This window comes from Diadema antillarum, unplaced genomic scaffold (assembly GCF_040938485.1).
Source record: "Diadema antillarum isolate AM-2024a unplaced genomic scaffold, OU_Dant_1.0 seq00001465_RagTag, whole genome shotgun sequence".
Taxonomy (NCBI): domain Eukaryota; kingdom Metazoa; phylum Echinodermata; class Echinoidea; order Diadematoida; family Diadematidae; genus Diadema; species Diadema antillarum.
This window is the reverse complement of record NW_027272205.1, coordinates 1-18,907: the sequence shown is the minus strand read 5'-3', so window position 1 is coordinate 18,907 and position 18,907 is coordinate 1. Positions and strand designations below refer to the sequence as shown.

Below are 18,907 nucleotides of genomic sequence, written 5' to 3'. Positions count from 1 at the left end.
CATCATAAAAAATGTTGGAAACACGTAGCCCCATCACAACTGAAGCTGTACCATCCCTTTGAGGTTACAAATAGTGTAGTGTTATTACCTTGAACGACAAACAAATACAGTACGCTCTTTTTTGTGTGTTGCTCAATAATATTTTAATATCTAATTTCTATATTATTTCACATAACAAAAACATCTGAAATGTATAAACACAATATACAATCAGCAATTTTTGATCAACTAAAAAAAAAAAAAAATGAGTCAGTGCGTGACCCAAAATACATATACAGCTTTTACACACACACACACACACACACACACACACACACACACACACACACGTGGACGCATTTGATTGTCATCCTCAAACAAAGCGTGATACTGAACCAGATATCACCCTGATGAATATCTCCTGGTTAGCTAATTAGGTCAGTGGCCATCCTCAGACAGGTTCCAAAATCACAGTGTTGTTATATTAATTACCTCTCATCGGTAGCCTTAGGAGCAACTATGTATGTTGCCTTGGTAATCGCAAATGAATTCATAAGCTACTGAAAGTGCGTCATAGGTATGTTAAACTCCAAAAGTGGTAGCATGCTATTTAGAGGAAGACCTTTGAGTTGTTGTTCCCCCCCCCCCCCCCCCCCCCCCTCTGTTCTTCAGTAGCAGCCTTGGATTTGAATTGGGACACAAACATTTGTAGCATCAAGGAGACTTTGCCCTCAGCCAATGTCTTGCAAAATTCATAAATTCTCAACATCAGGGTTGATGATGACGAATGACGACCGCTATGTTGTTGATCTGGGCATAAATCAATACAAGCCAGACAGGGGAAAGTCTCGGCACATAGTAATTAAGTGTTCTCTGTCTCGCCAGAGAACCATGATATGTGTGTGTGCCTTGCTCTCCAACGATGATAGAGTCTTCAAGAATGCCAGATAGCATCTCGACAATCTAAAATTGTTCACGTTTGATGATACTGTACATTGTACGTCTTAGAACTGAAGAGTTTCCTTTGACAGTGTCCATGGTGCCATGATAGAATGAGAGCATAAAAGATGTCTTTTTATCCACTTTTTGGCAGTTTTGATGTGAGTTTTTGTATGTACATTAAAAGTTGTGATATCTGTTTGTCTTTCAAAAGCACTTTGCTTTGCGAAGATGTATGGCTTGAAGATAGAAATAATTCTAGAGGAGTATCATAATAAGATTAAATACCATGTGTATGCTTTGTGTGTGTGTGTGTGTGTGTGTGTGTGTGTGTGTGCTTTAACAAACATGTAGGGCCTACACATTGTCACATTAGAATGTGATTTTCTGTGTCTAGTAATCACTGTTGTGTGTTGTTGTTGCTGTTTGTATTAATCACAGCCATTTCCTGGCAACAATGTCTTGCATACACTGATTTCTTGCCCAGTCCTGCTACGCCATTTCTATGTAACACAAGGGGGATATGAACATTCTACATAATAGATAGTAACCACTGCCATTTATAATTTCATTATTAACTTCATGCAATGGGTGCTGACATTTTAAATGATTTGCTGCTAATGGTCACCCAAGCCACTTTCTTTGTTGACATGCATCATTTAGCCAAGGTTGAAAAACAACTTAAAGGTTTTGAAAAACGGAGCATATGCTATGTAGTAAACCTCCATGCAAACTCCTTCCTTCCAAAAAAAACTTTAGAAATGTTGTGTAAATGTGAAATGTTCAATAAGTTTGAAAAAAAGAAATAAAAACTTGAGAGCAGTCTGTATCTGTTACTGCTTTGCAGAAAATTTCAGTCGTGGGAAAGAGAACACTGTGAATGTAAATGAGATTGCAGGCCTTCAAGAATCTGAATGGCCGGTAATAGTCGTCCAACCTCAGTTCAGGGTGATCGATTGTGTGTTTTCGCTCCAAACAGAGTGATTAATCATTCAGAAGAAGATTGGCTCGCACATGTGGTGTTTATTGCCATGGCAATGTGATACCGGTACAAAATTAATGAATATATATGAGAACCTGTCTTTGCCATACAGTTCAACAATGTCGTTTCCTGTTATCAATTCGAGCTTGCTGAGCACTCCATGAATGCAAAGATGAAAAGGAATGAAAACTATGTTTGAATGGCATATCATCTCTCTCTATGTTTGCCATGTTTTAAGCCTGTGTTTTGTTTCCATGACAACCATCAAAATAAAACATTGAGCTTGTGCAAACAAACTTGAGGTGAAAGCAGGTTAGAGCTAAAAACAGAGAGAGAGAGAGAGAGACCTAAGGATGTTCCAACTCTTTTCTTCCAGTATTCAATGCCATCAGCCTGTTGGTGTTTTTTTTTATGCCTCCGCCACGAAGTGGTGCCGGAGGCATTATGTTTTCGGGTTGTCCGTCCGTCCGTCCGTCCGTCCGTCCGTCTTTACGTCCGTCCGTCCGTCCGTCCGTCCGTCTTTCCGTCCGTCCGTCCGTCCTTCCGTCCGTCCGTCCGTCCTTCCGTCCGTCCGTAATGAATTTTGTGAACAGGGTAACTACCAAAACCTTTTGAGGTATCCTAATGAAACTTGGCATGTATGTGTATTAGGGGGTGAAGTTGTGCCTATCAACTTTTAGGTGCACATGTTCAAGGTCAAAGGTCAAAAGGTCAAGGTCAAATGCTTAAAATTTTACTATTTCCCCCATATCTATGCAATGCGTGAAGATATTTTCTTGAAACGTAGTGTATACATATACTACCCAATTAAGATTCTCTGGTGAAAGTTTGGGGTCATGAGGTCAAAAGGTCAAAGGTCAAAAGGTCAAGTAAAATGTTAAAGGACAAGTTCACCTTCATAAACATAAGGATTGAGAGAATGCAACAATATTAGTAGAACACATCAGTGAAAGTTTGAGGAAAATTGGACAATCGATGCAAAAGTTATGAATTTTTAAAATTTTTGTGTTGGAAGCGCTGGATGAGGAGACTACTACAGCTTGTGAGTCATATGCGTACAACAGTATAAAGAAAATGTAAAAGAAAATTCAACATATTTTCACTTTTTTCGCATAATAAAAGAGCTCTTGACTTGCCTCTTTCTAAAGGCAGGGGGAATAATATTACCCATAACATTTGTTGGTAACGAGTCAGGGGAATGTGTACTTTTTTCAAAAGATGGCATTTTGTGAAATTCTCTTTATATTTTCCTTATATTGTTGTACGCATGTGACATCTAAGTTATTCATACACTGGAGTAGTCTTCTCATCCAGCGGTTACTGCACAAAAACTTCAAAAATTCATAACTTTTGAACGGATTGTCTGATTTTCCTCAAACTTTCAATGATGTGTTCTACTAATATTGCTACATTCTCTCAATCCTTATGTTTATGAAGGTGAACTTGTCCTTTAAAATTTCACTTTTTTCTCTGTATCTTGGAAATTGTTCAAGGTATCTTCATGGAACATAGTATATATGCATCTACTGACTGGCAGTGGGTATCTAGGGAATTTAGGGTTCATGGGGTCAAAGGTCAGGGGTCAAAGGTCAAGGGCAATACTTCAAAATTTTACTATTTTCCTTATATTTATGCAATGCCAGCACGATTTTTTTTTGGTTTAACTTGATGTATGCATGTCTAACCCAATAGAGATTCTCTGGGATTTTTTTTTTTTGCCAAGAAGGTCAAAGGTCAAAAGGTCAAAGATCAAGTGAAAGTGCTGAACTTACTTCTTTCTCCATATCTCGGAAGTGGCTCAAGTTACTTGAAACTTAGTACATGCTGAATTTATGTATGTTCTGCCTGACAGTGATTCTCTTATAAATCAAAGGCCAGATGAAAATGATAACAATTTACTGTTCAATACAGAAATTGCACTTTTTCTCCATACCTTGAAAATTACTCAGTGCATAAACTTATGAAATGGTCAAAGTCAAGTTAAAGTTCTTAAATCCCCAAATACATGCTCTCCTATTCATCCAATTAAACATAGGTCAAGGAGTGTATAAGGTAAACATTCAATACATTTGTGACAAACATGTCATTTTAATATTTTGCCAATTTTGTGAAAATGTAACCAAACATTGTCCACATGTACTATAGACCTATATAGGAGAATCATGCATTATGGCTGGCGGAGGCATACCAGTCGCCATAGCGACATTTCTAGTTTGTTTTTTTTTTAACAAATGGAGGAAGAGTTTGGACACGTTGTGTCACGTATTATGTATCACAACATTGCCCTTCTTTCATCCTTGCCATAAAGTAATTAGCATGCCGCGGACAAAAGCAGCTTTCATCGGCTGCTTTAATATACCAGACACCCGGCCGCCTTGTTTCTCTCATTACTTATCAGCTAACCTTCCGAGAGAGATGAGCCATACATGTTTTTGAGCAAGTTTCTATTTCACTACCCAGATTGCACAGGAGAGTAGGCGTAGATTGTAAATGCGACACACACACAATAGTAAGAAAAATTGAGGCACAATTATAATAACAAAAAGAGTCCTGTCCTTAAATGTGCTGGCAAATTAGGCAGGTGTGCGCACGTCATATTCTGCACTAGCTGCCACCGCCATTAGGCAGGACAGGTGTCTCTCAGTGTGTCATGGAATCACAGCAACTGACGCACATTGGGGGCGGGAGCACTGCTTATCCTGCTGTCATTGATAGCCCTTATGCATGAGGGCTCGCGTCAGCCAGCCCTTGCCGTAGGGACTACCAGGCCAGCAGAAACACCTGATTCGAAACATTGGCGTCATATTTTGATTAAACGAGGGTATTATTGCTTCGTCAGACAGGTGTGGGGAAGAAATTAAATTTTGCATCTTTTGACGTCACTTCATTGAGGGAAAAAGTAAAAGTTACCCCAAAACAAGGTTGTTATATGATGGCAGAATGAGAAAAAGAAAAACATGTGCAGTCATTTCGTTGGTTGTTTTCGCCTACATACCTCATAATGGCGTCATTCATCTGTGCATTACACTGTAAACAGATCTCTTTCAATTACACACGTGCAAAATGCATTCATCATTTGTCCAATTGCGTTATTAACACCCTCGCTTCTGTACATGTATGATACGATGCATCCACCATGTACGTTGCTTGGAAGTTAATTATGGAAAAAAACAAAACAGAGGGAAGCATTTCCATGGCTGGTGCAGTTCTCATGTTATAATTTTCTTACAGAGAGCAGAATAGCTTATTAAAGTATTCTTTCCTTACACGAATATGTACAGGGCGAATGACATAAAGACCTTCCATATGCTAAAAAAGAATATAAAGAAGATACCAAGTATCCAGAGACTCCAACTCAAAGCATCACATTAAGGAGATGTATATTCTCCTGCCAAAACCCTTTAGCAAATGGGAGACTCTGATTTTTCAAACATACAAGTTCTTTAGGCACAACATTTATATTTATCGGTATAGCGCACATCACGAGCGTGAAGCGCAATGTTCCGTGAAGCCGGGGGTCCAGGGCCCATTGAAGCTCTTAGTAAGATTGAACTACGGTATGCACTCTGGTGCTATCTTAGCCATATTTATACCCCCGCCAAACGAAGTTTGAAGGGGGTATATAGGAATCAGCGGACGGTCGGGCGGTCGGGCGGTCGGGCGGTCGGTCCGTTGCAAATCTTGCGTCGCGAACTACTTCCTCAGTTTTCAACCGATTCCCATAAAACTTGGCACAGATGTGTGCCTTGGGTTGTAGATGTGCAAGACATATTTTTTGACAGTACCCAAAAGTACATTGCCATGGTAACGGCATATTATGGGCAAAAATGGGTACAAATCTTGCGTCGCGAACTCCTCCCACAGTTTTTGATCAATTTTTATGAAATTAGGTACAGATGTTCATCTGAATATGTTAATGTGCAAGACACATATTTCCGCAGTGGCAAAAAGTGCGTTGCCATGGTAACGGCGTGTTATTGGTAAAATATAGGGCAAAATGCTTCATGGCAAAATTGCTTCATCAGTGTTCTTCCAATTCTCATGGAATTCATATTGAATGTTTGTCTTAGGATATAGGTCAGCATGACACATTTCTTGACAGTGACAAAAAGTATGTTGCCATGGTAACAGCTCACATATTATGAGCCAAAATGATGGAAAATTTTGTGTTGCAAACTACTTCCTCAGTTTTTGCCCAATTTCCATGAAACTTGGTACAGATGTGTGCCTTTGGTTGTAGATGTGCAAGACGCATTTTTTGACAGTACCCGAAAGTATGTTGCCATGGTAACGGCATATTAATGGCAGAAGATCAAGGAAAGATCGTGCAGATTTAACTACTTCCTCAGTTTTTTGACCAAAGCTTATGAAATGTTGTTTTGACCAAAGCTTATGAAATCTTGTTTGGCGGGGTATAACCAGTCGCTGTAGCGACATTTCTAGTTTTGAATGTATTGTTATAAAAGTAATGTAAGGCGGGAGAATGTTTAATAAGTGGGAGAAAGTACATCTTAATCGGGAAACGTGTAGCTACTGTGGGAAAAATTCAAATTCTGGAGCGGGACGGCATGAGACTTGAGAAAAATCACCTCAAAGCGAGAGATCTCCCACCAAAAGTAGGGTAGTTTGAGTCTCTGTGAAACTTGTGATATTCAAACAACTATAAACTCCCAATTTATCCTTGGGTAGATAGTTCTGGAAGTGTATTAACTCCTCTAGGTGAGAGTTAAAACCTTGATACTATATCCATGCAATTTACATGAGACTTTTGTCTGTTATTGTCTCCAGTTTGGAGGATGAAACCTTGGAAAAGGAGAACCTTGTCAATCTTTTATCAATAAACCATTGGAGAAGGCTCTTACGGAAGACAAATAGCCCTGATATCTGGCTATTAAGGTCGCAAACCCTAATGAGCGCAGAGAGATGACGATACCTGTGTCCTCGTCTGTCTTGGCAGAATGGCTGGCTCCAGCCAATCAGCACCGAGCATTTTAATTTGTTCCCATCACAGTGTCCATTATCGTAATACGTATTTGCAGTGTTAAGTAATTCACTTTGTATGAGCAATTGGCCTAGTTTGATGTGGAGGTGAAAGTTGGTAGTTTATGACTGTAAGTAAAATGTTGAATTCATAGAGTTATATGTTCAATGTTGGAAGGTATATAACAGTTGTTTTAAAGGTAGGGAATCCCATTTGCATGCCTCAAATGAAGAGTTGTATAAATACAGTGGTATGATGTTGAAGAGAGTATCATTTTAGAAACTCCCATAAAGTATTGAAAGTGGAAGGTAACATTAAGTACATTTTTATTGACCGTTAGATTTTGAATTGAATTTTTTTCGGGGCTCACCGTAAATTCCAGTACATTACTAGGCTACCTTTGCATACCCATGCACTGCATGTGTGTCCATCATGTATATTTTGTGAAGAAAGTTCATCAAAACTTACAAACATTTCTATATACATTCTGGCCACACACTCTATACGTTATTACACCAGCTCTTATACTTTAAGATTTGTGTGTATAGATAAAAAATACAGAAGACTGCAACAAAAAGGCTTAAGTGTGGCTGACACACAGAACTACTGAGTAGTTGAGTTTTTGTGCATCATTCAAATTGTAGATAACTGTTGACTTCCAAATTTCTCAGCAGTGGCCTAAACAAGTCCCCTGAGGTTCATATTTAATGTTTTTGCTGCATTTTGGGAGGTCTGTAAAAGGTATCCCCTACCTTTAAAGGATGCAGTCAGTCAAAGTAGGGATTTTCTTTTCCTTTTTCTCCACCCATAATCTAATTTACTGGTTGAAATGGCCTCCCTATTATTTTTCCTTATATTTTCTCCTTTATTTTGTCACAATTTAGACCTTTCACCCAAGATGTTTGTACACTATCAGTAATATTGAACTCAGACACTTGATGCTGTTGAGTTGTGAGTGCAGTTGCCTTTCAAGGATTTTATTTTATTTTTTAAACTGGATTACAGAATCGTAATCAAATTACAAACATTGTTGCATCAGTGTATTAAACAAATGATAGTGCAAATCTAAATCACAACCATTTATAGACTTGATCTTGTTGGTAAACTGCAAGTGATGTATTTCGTATCTGTACATGCAATGTTTCATATTAGCTGCAACAGTGACGTTACGGTCATAATTCTTCCTCATGTTTTCTTCATGACAATGTCATTTTATGGTTGTGTTTGGGTGCATGTATGTGCCGCAAAATGTGTCCACACTGGTAGTTGTGTGCATGTGTGTGAGTGTATTTGCGTCTGTTGAATGAATCGAGTTGGGGACTGAGGTTTGTAGCAAGCAGGCTCTGTGTGTGTGTGTGTGTGTGTTTGTCTGTGGTTTTAATGCTCTCCCTCACTTCTCCTTTCTGCCCTGTAGGTGCTGGGAAGACTTATACCATGCTTGGCACAGACCATGAACCTGGCATCATGGCGAGGGCACTCAATGATCTCTTCACGGAGATGGAGTCCAAGAAAGAGGAGAAGATCTTCAATGTCACTATGTCGTACCTCGAGGTATGGTGGTGCCACACTTTAATATATTTAGGTGATACGCTATCAGCGTATCACCTATTGTGATTGTCAAAATCTCTCTTTATTTTTTTTTATTCTTCTTTCTTTCTGGACAATTTTGTGTCGTCAATATCTCAACAATGACATTACGGAATGACATGAAATTTTCAGTCAACATGTCTCATAACAATATCTAGCCACAATAAGGTTTTCATGACAGTAACATATCTATGACGTCATTTAGGTGCCATTTTGTGATTTTCGGACCTTGTCACATGATCGATCATAACTTCATAACTAGATGTCATTTCTGCATCATTTTCGGTGGACATAAAGTTCAGGTCACGCTCTATCTTACTTTTTAACGCTAGTTACCCAGGTCTTCATTACGCGCGCGTCAAAATTTTAAAAGGCTCAAAACGACTTCCCAATGGGAAATCTCGAAGTTTCAGACAATTTTAAGCGTTTCAAACATTTTCTCGCGTGCGCGTCCGTCCGCGCAATTTCGCGCGCAGAGGGTGTAACCAACATGAAAATGCTATTTTTTTGACTGATTTGGATTCCTGATACTTTGAGTAACAATATCCACTGATTTCCGATCGATGTTGACCTATAACAAAGGAATGCACTGGCGTCAAAGTTGAAATTCCGTGCGCGCGTCTTTCTGCAAATATAGTGAAAAAAACATGTCTTTGTTTATTTCGCCATAGCTCTTTAAATCGTCCGTTGACCCGAAATTTCTATTGCATATTACAAAAGCATATGAATTGTAAATAACATTCCAAGTATCAATATTGCCAGGAAAACGCGATGACGTGATCATATCGTCATTTTGAATAAAAAAAGTGGAATTGATTTTTTTGAGGTACTGTTTCTGACATTCATTTGCTCGTATCTCTGTTGTTTAAGCTCAATATTATCCCAAATTCACATATGTTGTACTTTAAACATTTGCCTTTCAAGTCCATGTCATGGTTTTGAAATTTGATGACGTCATCATACTTTAAATTGTGATTAAAAGTAAAGATGCAAAATCGGACAAGTTTACGTGTTATGTCTATGGGAGGTGATTTTTTTTAAAACCATCCATTGACTTGACAACGTTTAAGCACCTTTATCTCAGCTGATTTTGCTTCATTTCCTCTGAAATTTAAGTATGTTGTAGCTGAGACAATAAGCTGCAGTAATCATGCATTTTGTTCTTTGAAATCTTCTCATGAGGTTGACAATTTTGCAGTTTAAAACTGAAAATGAGAATGGAATGTGGACGAATCGATTCCTGATTCATCTTTCACATACATAAGTTTACGTTCCTCATATTTTCTCGTCGAGACGTATGGCCGAGTGGTTAAGGGCGCCGTCTCAGAGACGTGAGGTTGCACTCGTGCGGGTTCGAACCCCACAAGATCACGAAACAAAATACCTAGCTATTTTACTTTTTTTTTTCTTCAATGGTGTATTACACATTCGTCCATGTAGAAATTACGTTCGTATATAAACGCACCTATACACACACACACACACACACACACACACACACACAATATCCCTCTGTTTTGTGTTGGAGACCACATTGCTTCGACTGCTGCAAAATGTTGCATCCTGACTCTGTCAAACCGATCATAGTATGTAATGACGACAACAGAGGTGTTGTACTTTGAGCAATTGTCTTTCAAGTCCATGTCATTGTTTTGTACTTTGATGACATCATCACACTGAAAATTGTGATTAAAGGCAAGGTATCAAAATCAGCCGATTATAGGTTTTATGTCTGCGGGACGTATTTTTCTGAAATTGCCAGAAATGGCACAGCGACCTCAGTCGTTACAAGGCCGCATTTCCTTCTAGCAATGCAATACATGTTCACGCGGCCACGATTGTTGAGTGGGCATTGACCTTTTCCCCCTGTAATATCTATACATTTTTTTTTTTCGGCCTTACCGTTTCCGTGGATGTCCCGTGGCCGAGTGGTTAGAGAAACCGTTTTGCATGCACGCTCAATATAACTTCAAGGTGCCTATATCACATTCTTTTCTTTGTCGATCACAGATGACCGACATCTAATGACCCCAGGCGTATCACCTAACTCGTCAGTGTGACGAGTTTCATGTCTCGTTAATCTTTTTGTTTGTTTATAGTGTGAATGTAGTCTTTTTCTTGTTCTTAGGCCATTTCACATCAGCCTGATGAAAATCCAAGCTTAAGATGTTTTCCTGATCACAGATTAGTGCACCAATTCATTTCCTGTTCACATTAGCCTGCAGAATATTGACTTGCAATTTTCTTGGAGCTATTCTGATAGTTGACACATTTACTTCCTGTCGGTTCACACATGCTAGGCATGATGGGATGTGGTAATTCACTTGGTACCATTCTGCATTTACAAAATACCATGATATTTCTGACGCAAAAGCACACCTCTCCGGGCTGATCACTGAGCATGCATATATCTCCCATGTGATAAAGACCGGAAGTGTGTTGGGTCACGTGAGGAATATACTGCTGTATAGTCTATGGTATCTCTTGACATGATTCGCACTCAAATCTGGCATGTATATTTCATGCAAAGAATGAATTGTGCCTCCCGAAACACCACAGTATTTTGTGATATATTTCATGGTGTATTTGCATTCATATTACAAGTTACTGTACAAAATATTTCATCATATTCTGTATGAATGCACCTAATCTTTTACCGTCCTTCATCTGACAAACTTATTCCCCTCCAGATCTACAATGAGATGATCAGAGATCTATTGAATCCATCGACGGGGTTCCTTGATCTCAGGGAGGATGCCTCAGGGAACGTGCAAGTGGCTGGCATCAAGCAGATATCCACCACTTCAACAACAGAGGTCAGTGTTCAAGCTTAAATAGTTGAACTAAACCTCGCAATCTCAATGGAGGGGTGAAGGCTGGAAAAAATGTTTACTTCTGAAGCAACAGGGCAAATGTTCTAACATGTATTACTTTTGGCACTTAATGTATGTTTGTGCATATAATGCTATATATTTTTTTTTTCTCCAAAGTATTCTGAATCATTGTTTTGTAATAAAGTAACATTTAGCTGTAGAAACCTTAGAAGATACAATAATTTTTCACAGCTCATGATGACATATTTAATTCTATAATATGTGTAAATATGAAAGAGAAGGAAACAGAGGAAAAACTCAATAATATGCAGATATATGACCCTTTCCTACAGAACAATAGAAACTCTAATATAACTGATAAAAGTGTGCATTTTTTTTTTTATCTTGACACTCTTTGGAAGCTGTACTAGTCAACCAACAATTTTGGGCAAGCTGTGAAGTAAACACAGAACAAGGAAGTGTTCACAACAACAAAGTCCATCACTTTTATTTATATTTTGCTCCCACTTTGATATTCCCCATAGATCATGAATCTCCTGATGCAAGGCAACAAGGAGCGGACCCAGGAGCCAACGGCCGCCAACAAAACCTCCTCACGCTCCCACGCCGTTCTCCAGGTGACCATCCGGGAGAGGAACCGAGTGCGTGGCACCATGCAGGCCATCCGCATCGGCAAGCTCTTCATGATTGACCTCGCCGGCTCAGAGAGGGCATCCCAGACAAAGGTAAGGCTGGATGTTTTTCTCTGGTGTCTGACTTTCTGTCTTATCTAGGAATTATTTCTCCCTCTTACCTTTTCCCAAATATTTTTCTCCACAGGTCATATTTATGATTGCTGGAGTAAAACATATCCAGCCAGTAAACAACAAAAAATTAAGGAAAAAAACTAGGTGTCCTGGAGTCGCAGCCCTACATATAACTCTGTGGTTTACTGGTAATTTGTTCCAAGACATCAGAAATGATTTTATTATCCTTCTACATAGGTTGCTCCTAGGTGTGGATTGTACAACAGCAGCAACCACCTCCAATGGATGCCAGAGGACAACAATTGCTTTAGATATGAGAAGGAAAAAAAAAGATAGAGAAACCAACCTTAACGAAACTGATGTTGAACTTGTGTGTTAGTTTATCGCATGCTGCAGGTAGAAGGTCTATCATTGGGTGTTCATAGAAAGTGTTCACTTAGGGTTGCATTTCCATTTCCTTTAATGTACCCAGTGTAGAATTTAAACTGGTGAGGTCGCTGGGGCGACAAGACCTCGTATCTGAAATTTTGGTGAAAATGACTTTTTTGGATTAATGGTCAGATTAAGTCATGTCCTGTCCAAATCCTAGGTGTCTTGCCCCCAAAATAATGCCACCATGGCATGCCAAAGGAACGGCTCTCCCATTTGATGCAGTGCTTTGGCTGCCATGTTTTTTTGCTCTCCTGAACATTTGACATTTTGTAGATATGAGGTCTTGTGGCCCCAGTGAGGATAGATGTATTAATCTTGTCATATTTCAATTTTTGTTTGTGCTGGTAGCATGAACACCACAAATGGGTTGTGAAGGGTTTGGTGAGTTTGATCCATGCAGGTACACGCCATTTGTGACCATTCCTTGTTGACTACCTTTCCCCCTTCACAGAATCGTGGCAAACGCATGATAGAAGGTGCTCACATCAACCGCTCACTCCTCGCCCTTGGCAACTGTATCAATGCCCTGTGCCTCGGAGGCAAGTATGTCAACTACCGTGACAGCAAGCTGACACGGCTCCTGAAGGACTCCCTCGGGGGGAACTGCCGCACTGTGATGATTGCCAACATTAGTCCCGCCGACTACCTGTTTGAGGAGTCGAAGAATACATTGCTGTATGCCGACAGAGCCAAGAAGATCAAACTCAAGGTGGGTTAGGGTCAAAACCCTTTGCTGGATATAAGGCCTACTGAATCAAGGTTGATTAAACCTGAAGATGGATTATGAATATTGTGATGATTCTTTCTTGTCAATATTGCTTGCTGTTAGAACTTGTTGGTTATTTTTTATTTATTTATTTATTTATTTATTTATTTATTCATTTTTGCCAGCAGATAGTTGAGAGTCTGCTTTCTCTTAGGAGAAGTACTCAGTAAAGTGCATTTATTGACTCACTTCACTTTGGACAAGAATGAATCATTATGGGCTACAGCTGTGGATTAAAAAAAAAAAATGTAAAATTATGATTTCTGAAAGCTTCAATGGCATTAGAATTTACTGAGGTGTGGTTTTAATGTTATGAATATTCTTAAGGTGTCAGGTTTGTTTGTGTGACCTTCATATCCAATGACAGGTGAAACCAAACCAGATGAATGTGAACTACCACATCGCCCAGTATACCAACATCATCACAGAGCTGAAACAAGAGATAGAAAGACTGAAGGGAAAGATTGCTGAGCACCAGAACAGTGATCGACAGACGGAGAGCATGCACTGTGAGTTTGAAGGATGTGGCCCCATATTCATTATTTGTATACCTCATTTGATGAATCCTTGATTCTGATTGGTTGAAATTTGGGGCTTAATTTCAACATATTGCCCACAGCATCATAGTACTTAACTGCCTCATAGTGCCAAACAAACCCATAGCACTAAACTGCCCTCTTTTTAGTGTGTACATGTACCGTAAATGCTTGGCTTCCATAGCGCGAGAGGTGCCACCTTAATTGTCCTTGCAATCACAACATTTATGGCAGCATTTGATGTGTGAACTGGCTAGCATGATCTCGATCTTCTAATCATATTTGATATATATTCATATGTTGACTGCCTTTATTCAGGGCATTATTGATGTTATTTCCCCTTGGAATCTCCTTGTCATAGTATGAGTTGAGATCCCTCGAGCAGGGCAATAATATCAGCAGTGCCCTGAAAAGCAGTCCATATCTGTGTGATATTCTGTTATTTAATTTGACTGTTTAAGGATTTTCAAACAATCTTTGTGAGATAAACTCTTGTGCCTCTCAGATAGAAGTGTTGTTACTGAAGTGTCATGTTGTACAGAAGACTGGTGTGATTGTAACTAACTCCAATGAGAATAACCAAAACCAGAATCAACCAGATTTCAAGACCTCAACCTGTTGCCACGATGTTTGCTAAAATTGTAAGTTAGAGTTGTTGTGACTCATGCGATTCAAAATAGACCCCAGATCTTGAATCTAACTCACCAAATTCTTACTGCAAAAGTTTATACTATATACTACTAGGAAGAATGTATATCTGTCTGAGCTGCCCCACAGTGTTTGTTTGTTTGTTTGTTTGTTTTACTTAAACACGGGTTAAGATATTTGTACTCAGCCGTTAGGCTGTTTTTCAGCGAGTCCATATGATATACAGAGAAACATAAAGTGGTACAATCAACGTATAAGATAATACATACACAAAATCATTACAACAATGCTTTGTTGGAACAAAAGGTAGTTTCCCCTTCACTGACATGAGTCATTTGGTTGTGACATGTTCTTACAGCCGGTGTGGGTCAGTTGTCTAGCCAGCACAGCCGGGAGGAGATGGACAACCTCCGGCACCAGCTCATCACCAACTTCCAGGCCCAGATGGGCATCCGCCAGAGACTGATGGATGTGGAGCAGGAGACGTGGGAGCTCTCCATGGACGCCGAGCGCTACCAGGCCATCGTCGCCGAGTGAGTTGACCGATCTGTTGACCTATGACCTTCGTTATTAGACTGATTCCCTTGTGGCAATTTTCACGCCATCTGAGATGTGGAGATGTTGGTCACTGCTTCATGAAGAAATTCCATCAATAGCACATTATTTCTCCACCTTTAGGAATTGATTGTTTCCTCTCTTCTTTGTGAGCTGTGAGTATTGCAACCATAATTCTAATGAAAGTGTTAGGTTCAAGGTGAGTAACGGTAGTTGTGTATGCACTCTTGGTATCACATCTTAATGCATTATGTAATTGGAAGCTGTTATTACCTTTTACTGGATCTAACTGTGTAATATGCATCCCCAGTGTTGGTCCTTTTTCTTCCCCAAAATAGAAAAAAGTAGATTAGATGAGCGCAGTGAGAATTAAAGACATTTCAGAAAATGTTAACTGAGTATTGTGCAAAAAATAAATCAATATTATCAAAAGATTATCAAAGCCTCCCACACTGTAATTGAAAGAAATCTTCTGAATGTATGCACTCATTTTTTCCCCAACATTACTGTGTACTTTTCCCTCTTCCTTCCTAGCTTTGAGCAAGAGAAGATAAGGCAGCATGCTCGGGATAAGGCTCACATCCTGAGTAATACCAGTCTGGATAACAGGGAGAAAGGTAAGTACAGGGGGGTTGTCTCTCAATCCCAGCTTAACACTCTGGCTCTTAATTCACAAAGGTAGTTTAAGGACCCAGCAGTGTATGGAAACATGGTGGTCTGATTGAATTGATCTCCATTCACTGCCCACTGGATTTCATTAAAAAACTATGAATAGCATCTGTCAGCAAATGTGTTCATCGAAGCGTACCCTCATCGAAAAGCAGTCAAGATTCTTGGGCTGTATGTGTACTCGTAAAGAGTTCAGTGATTAAACTGCACACAATTCAGTACAGGTATTCTCAAATACAGTATATCCAAGCCAAGCCAGCCTTCCCATTCCATGGTATCCTCATGGTATCGAGTCTTTAAATCTGATTACTTAAATGATTTATCAAGAGTGCCAGCAGACATCGAATAATAAATGTATACTGACATGCGCATACATGTGCAAGTTACGCCTACTTTGTACTTATTTAAGTCCATGGGCTTAATCTAAACCATGGATTTCGCTTAGATAACCTTTTTGAGTTTGGGACTGGGATTCTAAATGTAGACTTCGGTTCTTTGAGTTTGATTGTTACTAACCACAATAGGTAGCAAATTGGGTGTGTGCTAATATTAGGAATGTATCAACTAAATGTGTAATGAATCACTCTTGATTGTGCATAAGAATACAAATTGCCAAAATTTTTAATTCTAATTTGTACTCTAATTACTACGTATTCTGTATTTTATCCTCTAAGCATTATACATTGCACACACACATGAACATGCAGTAAAATACATTTTAAAAAAGTGCGTGGTTTTGTGCCATGTTAAGGGACATACTAACAATGCTCTTCTGTCTTTTATCAAAATCTATCAGAGCGAGCCTTGGAAAAGGACCTGGAGGCTGATATGAATGGCTTTGAGTCACCAGAGCCAGAGGAGATTGTGACGGCTCGGGACAGCTTGACCACAGCCGTGCTGGCCAGCAAGAAGAAGGACTCCGAACGGAAGAAGCTAGAGAAGCAACTGGAGAATGTCCGTCAGGCGGCAACAAGCCTGGAAGAGGTGCGGAAAAGGGGTGCCAAATTGTCTCTGTTTTTGGTTGTTGTTGGTCCAAGTTTGGAGGGAATTATTGATTACTACATACTTGTTGGAGTGGGTTTGGTGCTTGGGATTGAAAACAAAGCCTTAGTGATTAAAGATTTCAAACAATTTTTTTTTTTTCCAATTGGGAGAGGGCAGGGCAGAGAAATGAATTAGTGACTTCAGTGAACTCATTGATTTATTTTACTCATGATTTCAAGAGTGAATGGGGTTGCAATGCAAGTAGGGATTCATAAAAAGTTCAACAAACTTTTATTGACACAAAATCAGTGTGATTCTTTTTGGGAGTTTGTTTGTGTATGTGTATTACTGTGTTTGTGTGTGTTTTTGTTAGAGAGTGTAGTTTAATGAGGTTTAATATCTTACTGAATTAAAGGTTTAGATATAATTTACTATCTCTGTCCCGCTTTATCCCCCCCCCCCTTTCGTTTCATTGTGTTGCCATGGTTACAGGTCTTGCCAAAGAAGATCACCAGTGAAGAGCAGAGAGAACTGCTGGAGATGCTGTGCAAAGTGCATGAGCTTGAGATTGAGAGTATCCTTTTTTTCATCTCATGTCATGTAGAGATTGCAACATTCCGGGCATACACAGATCTGTGTGGGATGAATTCTGTCATTCATTAGTAATCAATTGCTTTTATAAATTAATAGTTTGCATAGAGCTCTGTGTAGCTTACAGATGGCATCTGAAGCCATACTCATAGATATGACTCTACATTAATATATGGTCATATTGAGCTCCCACCAGTCAAAGTCTTCAATTGGACAACTTAATCCACAGCATTTAATAAAAGGTACATTTTAGAAGAGAGTACAAGACTTGCTATGATTTCTCGCTGTTTAGCTCAATGGGTAGCTTATCAATGTTTGTGACATTCTGTATTGAGTACAATCTGTAGGAGAAATTTGGTGCAACCACAGAGAATGTGCATGTGAGGTATTTCAGCCAAAGTCATGCTCATAAAAAAAAAAGAACAAGAACATACAAGCCATTGTCATTTTACTCTGATATTTTGGTGTGGGGGAAAATGTCGGTCCTAATGTGAAGAGTTTAGACCTTCATTAACCATAAGAAATTTTAAACTGTGCTATGTGTCTCTAAGGGAATCGACAGACAGACATTATGGCTGTATGATTGAATTGATCTTCATTCGCTGTCCACCGCGGTACTTTAGTAAACCATAACTTCAAGTGTATGTCCATTGTAGGCCTGCTAGAATAGTTTTTTCCCCTCGGCAATTATGTGCACCAATGCATGATACGGTTTGGATCCTTCGCACGGATTAGGAAGTTGGCTGAAAGAAGTCTGTAGATGTTTTAAAGGACAAGTTCACCTTCATAAACATAAGGATTGAGAGAATACAACAATATTAGTAGAACACATCAGTGAAAGTTTGAGGAAAATTGGGCAATCGATGCAAAAGTTATGAATTTTTAAAATTTTTGTGTTGGAACCGCTGGATGAGGAGACTACTACAGCTTGTGAGTCATATGCGTACAACAGTACAAAGAAAATGTAAAAAAATTCAACATATTTTCACTTTTTTCGCATAATAATAGAGCTCTTGAATTGCCTCTTTCTAAAGGCAGGGGGAATAATATTACCCATAACACTTGTCGGTAACGAGTCGGGGGAATGTGTACTTTTTTCAAAAGATGACATTTTGTGAAATTCTCTTTATATTTTCCTTATATTGTTGTACGCATGTGACATCTAAGTTATTCACACACTGCAGTAGTCTTCTCATCCAGCGGTTACTGCACAAAAACTTCAAACATTTATAACATTTGAACAGATTGTGCGATTTTCCTCAAACTTTCAATGATGTGTTCTACTAATATTGCTACATTCTCAATCCTTATGTTTATGAAGGTGAACTTGTCCTTTAAAGTCTTCTCCGCTTGCAAGAGCCTGTTGTGTGAGGGTTTACAGATGCATTATGAGGATCCCCAAAAACATCTTCTAATTGACAACCTTTACAATACATAGTCTCCCCAAAGTACAGTCCCTCTGATTTATGACTTACATACAGATCTTGGGGATAGAGTTATCTTTGCTCACTCTTTTGGGAGAGTTCTACTTTTCCTTGACCCACCCCTTCCCCCAGACACCGAGCTCAAGTCCAGGGCCCTCATGGACAGACACATGTGTGAACAGAAGGAGGGTATCATTGTTCGCTACGAGAAGCACAAGCAGGTCTGTGACCAGATCATCAGCGAGCAGCGCAAG

General features: G+C 39.3%; 1 protein-coding gene across 1 annotated transcript in view; it reads left to right on the top strand.

Annotated features, from left to right (window-relative positions):
- Window positions 1-18,904, top strand: part of LOC139709719 (kinesin-like protein KIF19) — a gene marked incomplete at its 3' end in the record, with an annotated part of 42,982 nt that extends 24,078 nt beyond the window's left edge. The window contains exons 6-15 of the mRNA XM_071621674.1: window positions 8,296-8,432; window positions 11,159-11,284; window positions 11,827-12,027; window positions 12,932-13,189; window positions 13,614-13,755; window positions 14,789-14,963; window positions 15,520-15,602; window positions 16,451-16,638; window positions 17,131-17,212; window positions 18,786-18,904. Of these exons, the coding sequence (XP_071477775.1) occupies window positions 8,296-8,432; window positions 11,159-11,284; window positions 11,827-12,027; window positions 12,932-13,189; window positions 13,614-13,755; window positions 14,789-14,963; window positions 15,520-15,602; window positions 16,451-16,638; window positions 17,131-17,212; window positions 18,786-18,904 (1,511 nt within the window). The remainder of the gene's footprint in view (window positions 1-8,295; window positions 8,433-11,158; window positions 11,285-11,826; window positions 12,028-12,931; window positions 13,190-13,613; window positions 13,756-14,788; window positions 14,964-15,519; window positions 15,603-16,450; window positions 16,639-17,130; window positions 17,213-18,785) is intronic.
- Between the last annotated feature and the right edge of the window lie 3 nt (window positions 18,905-18,907).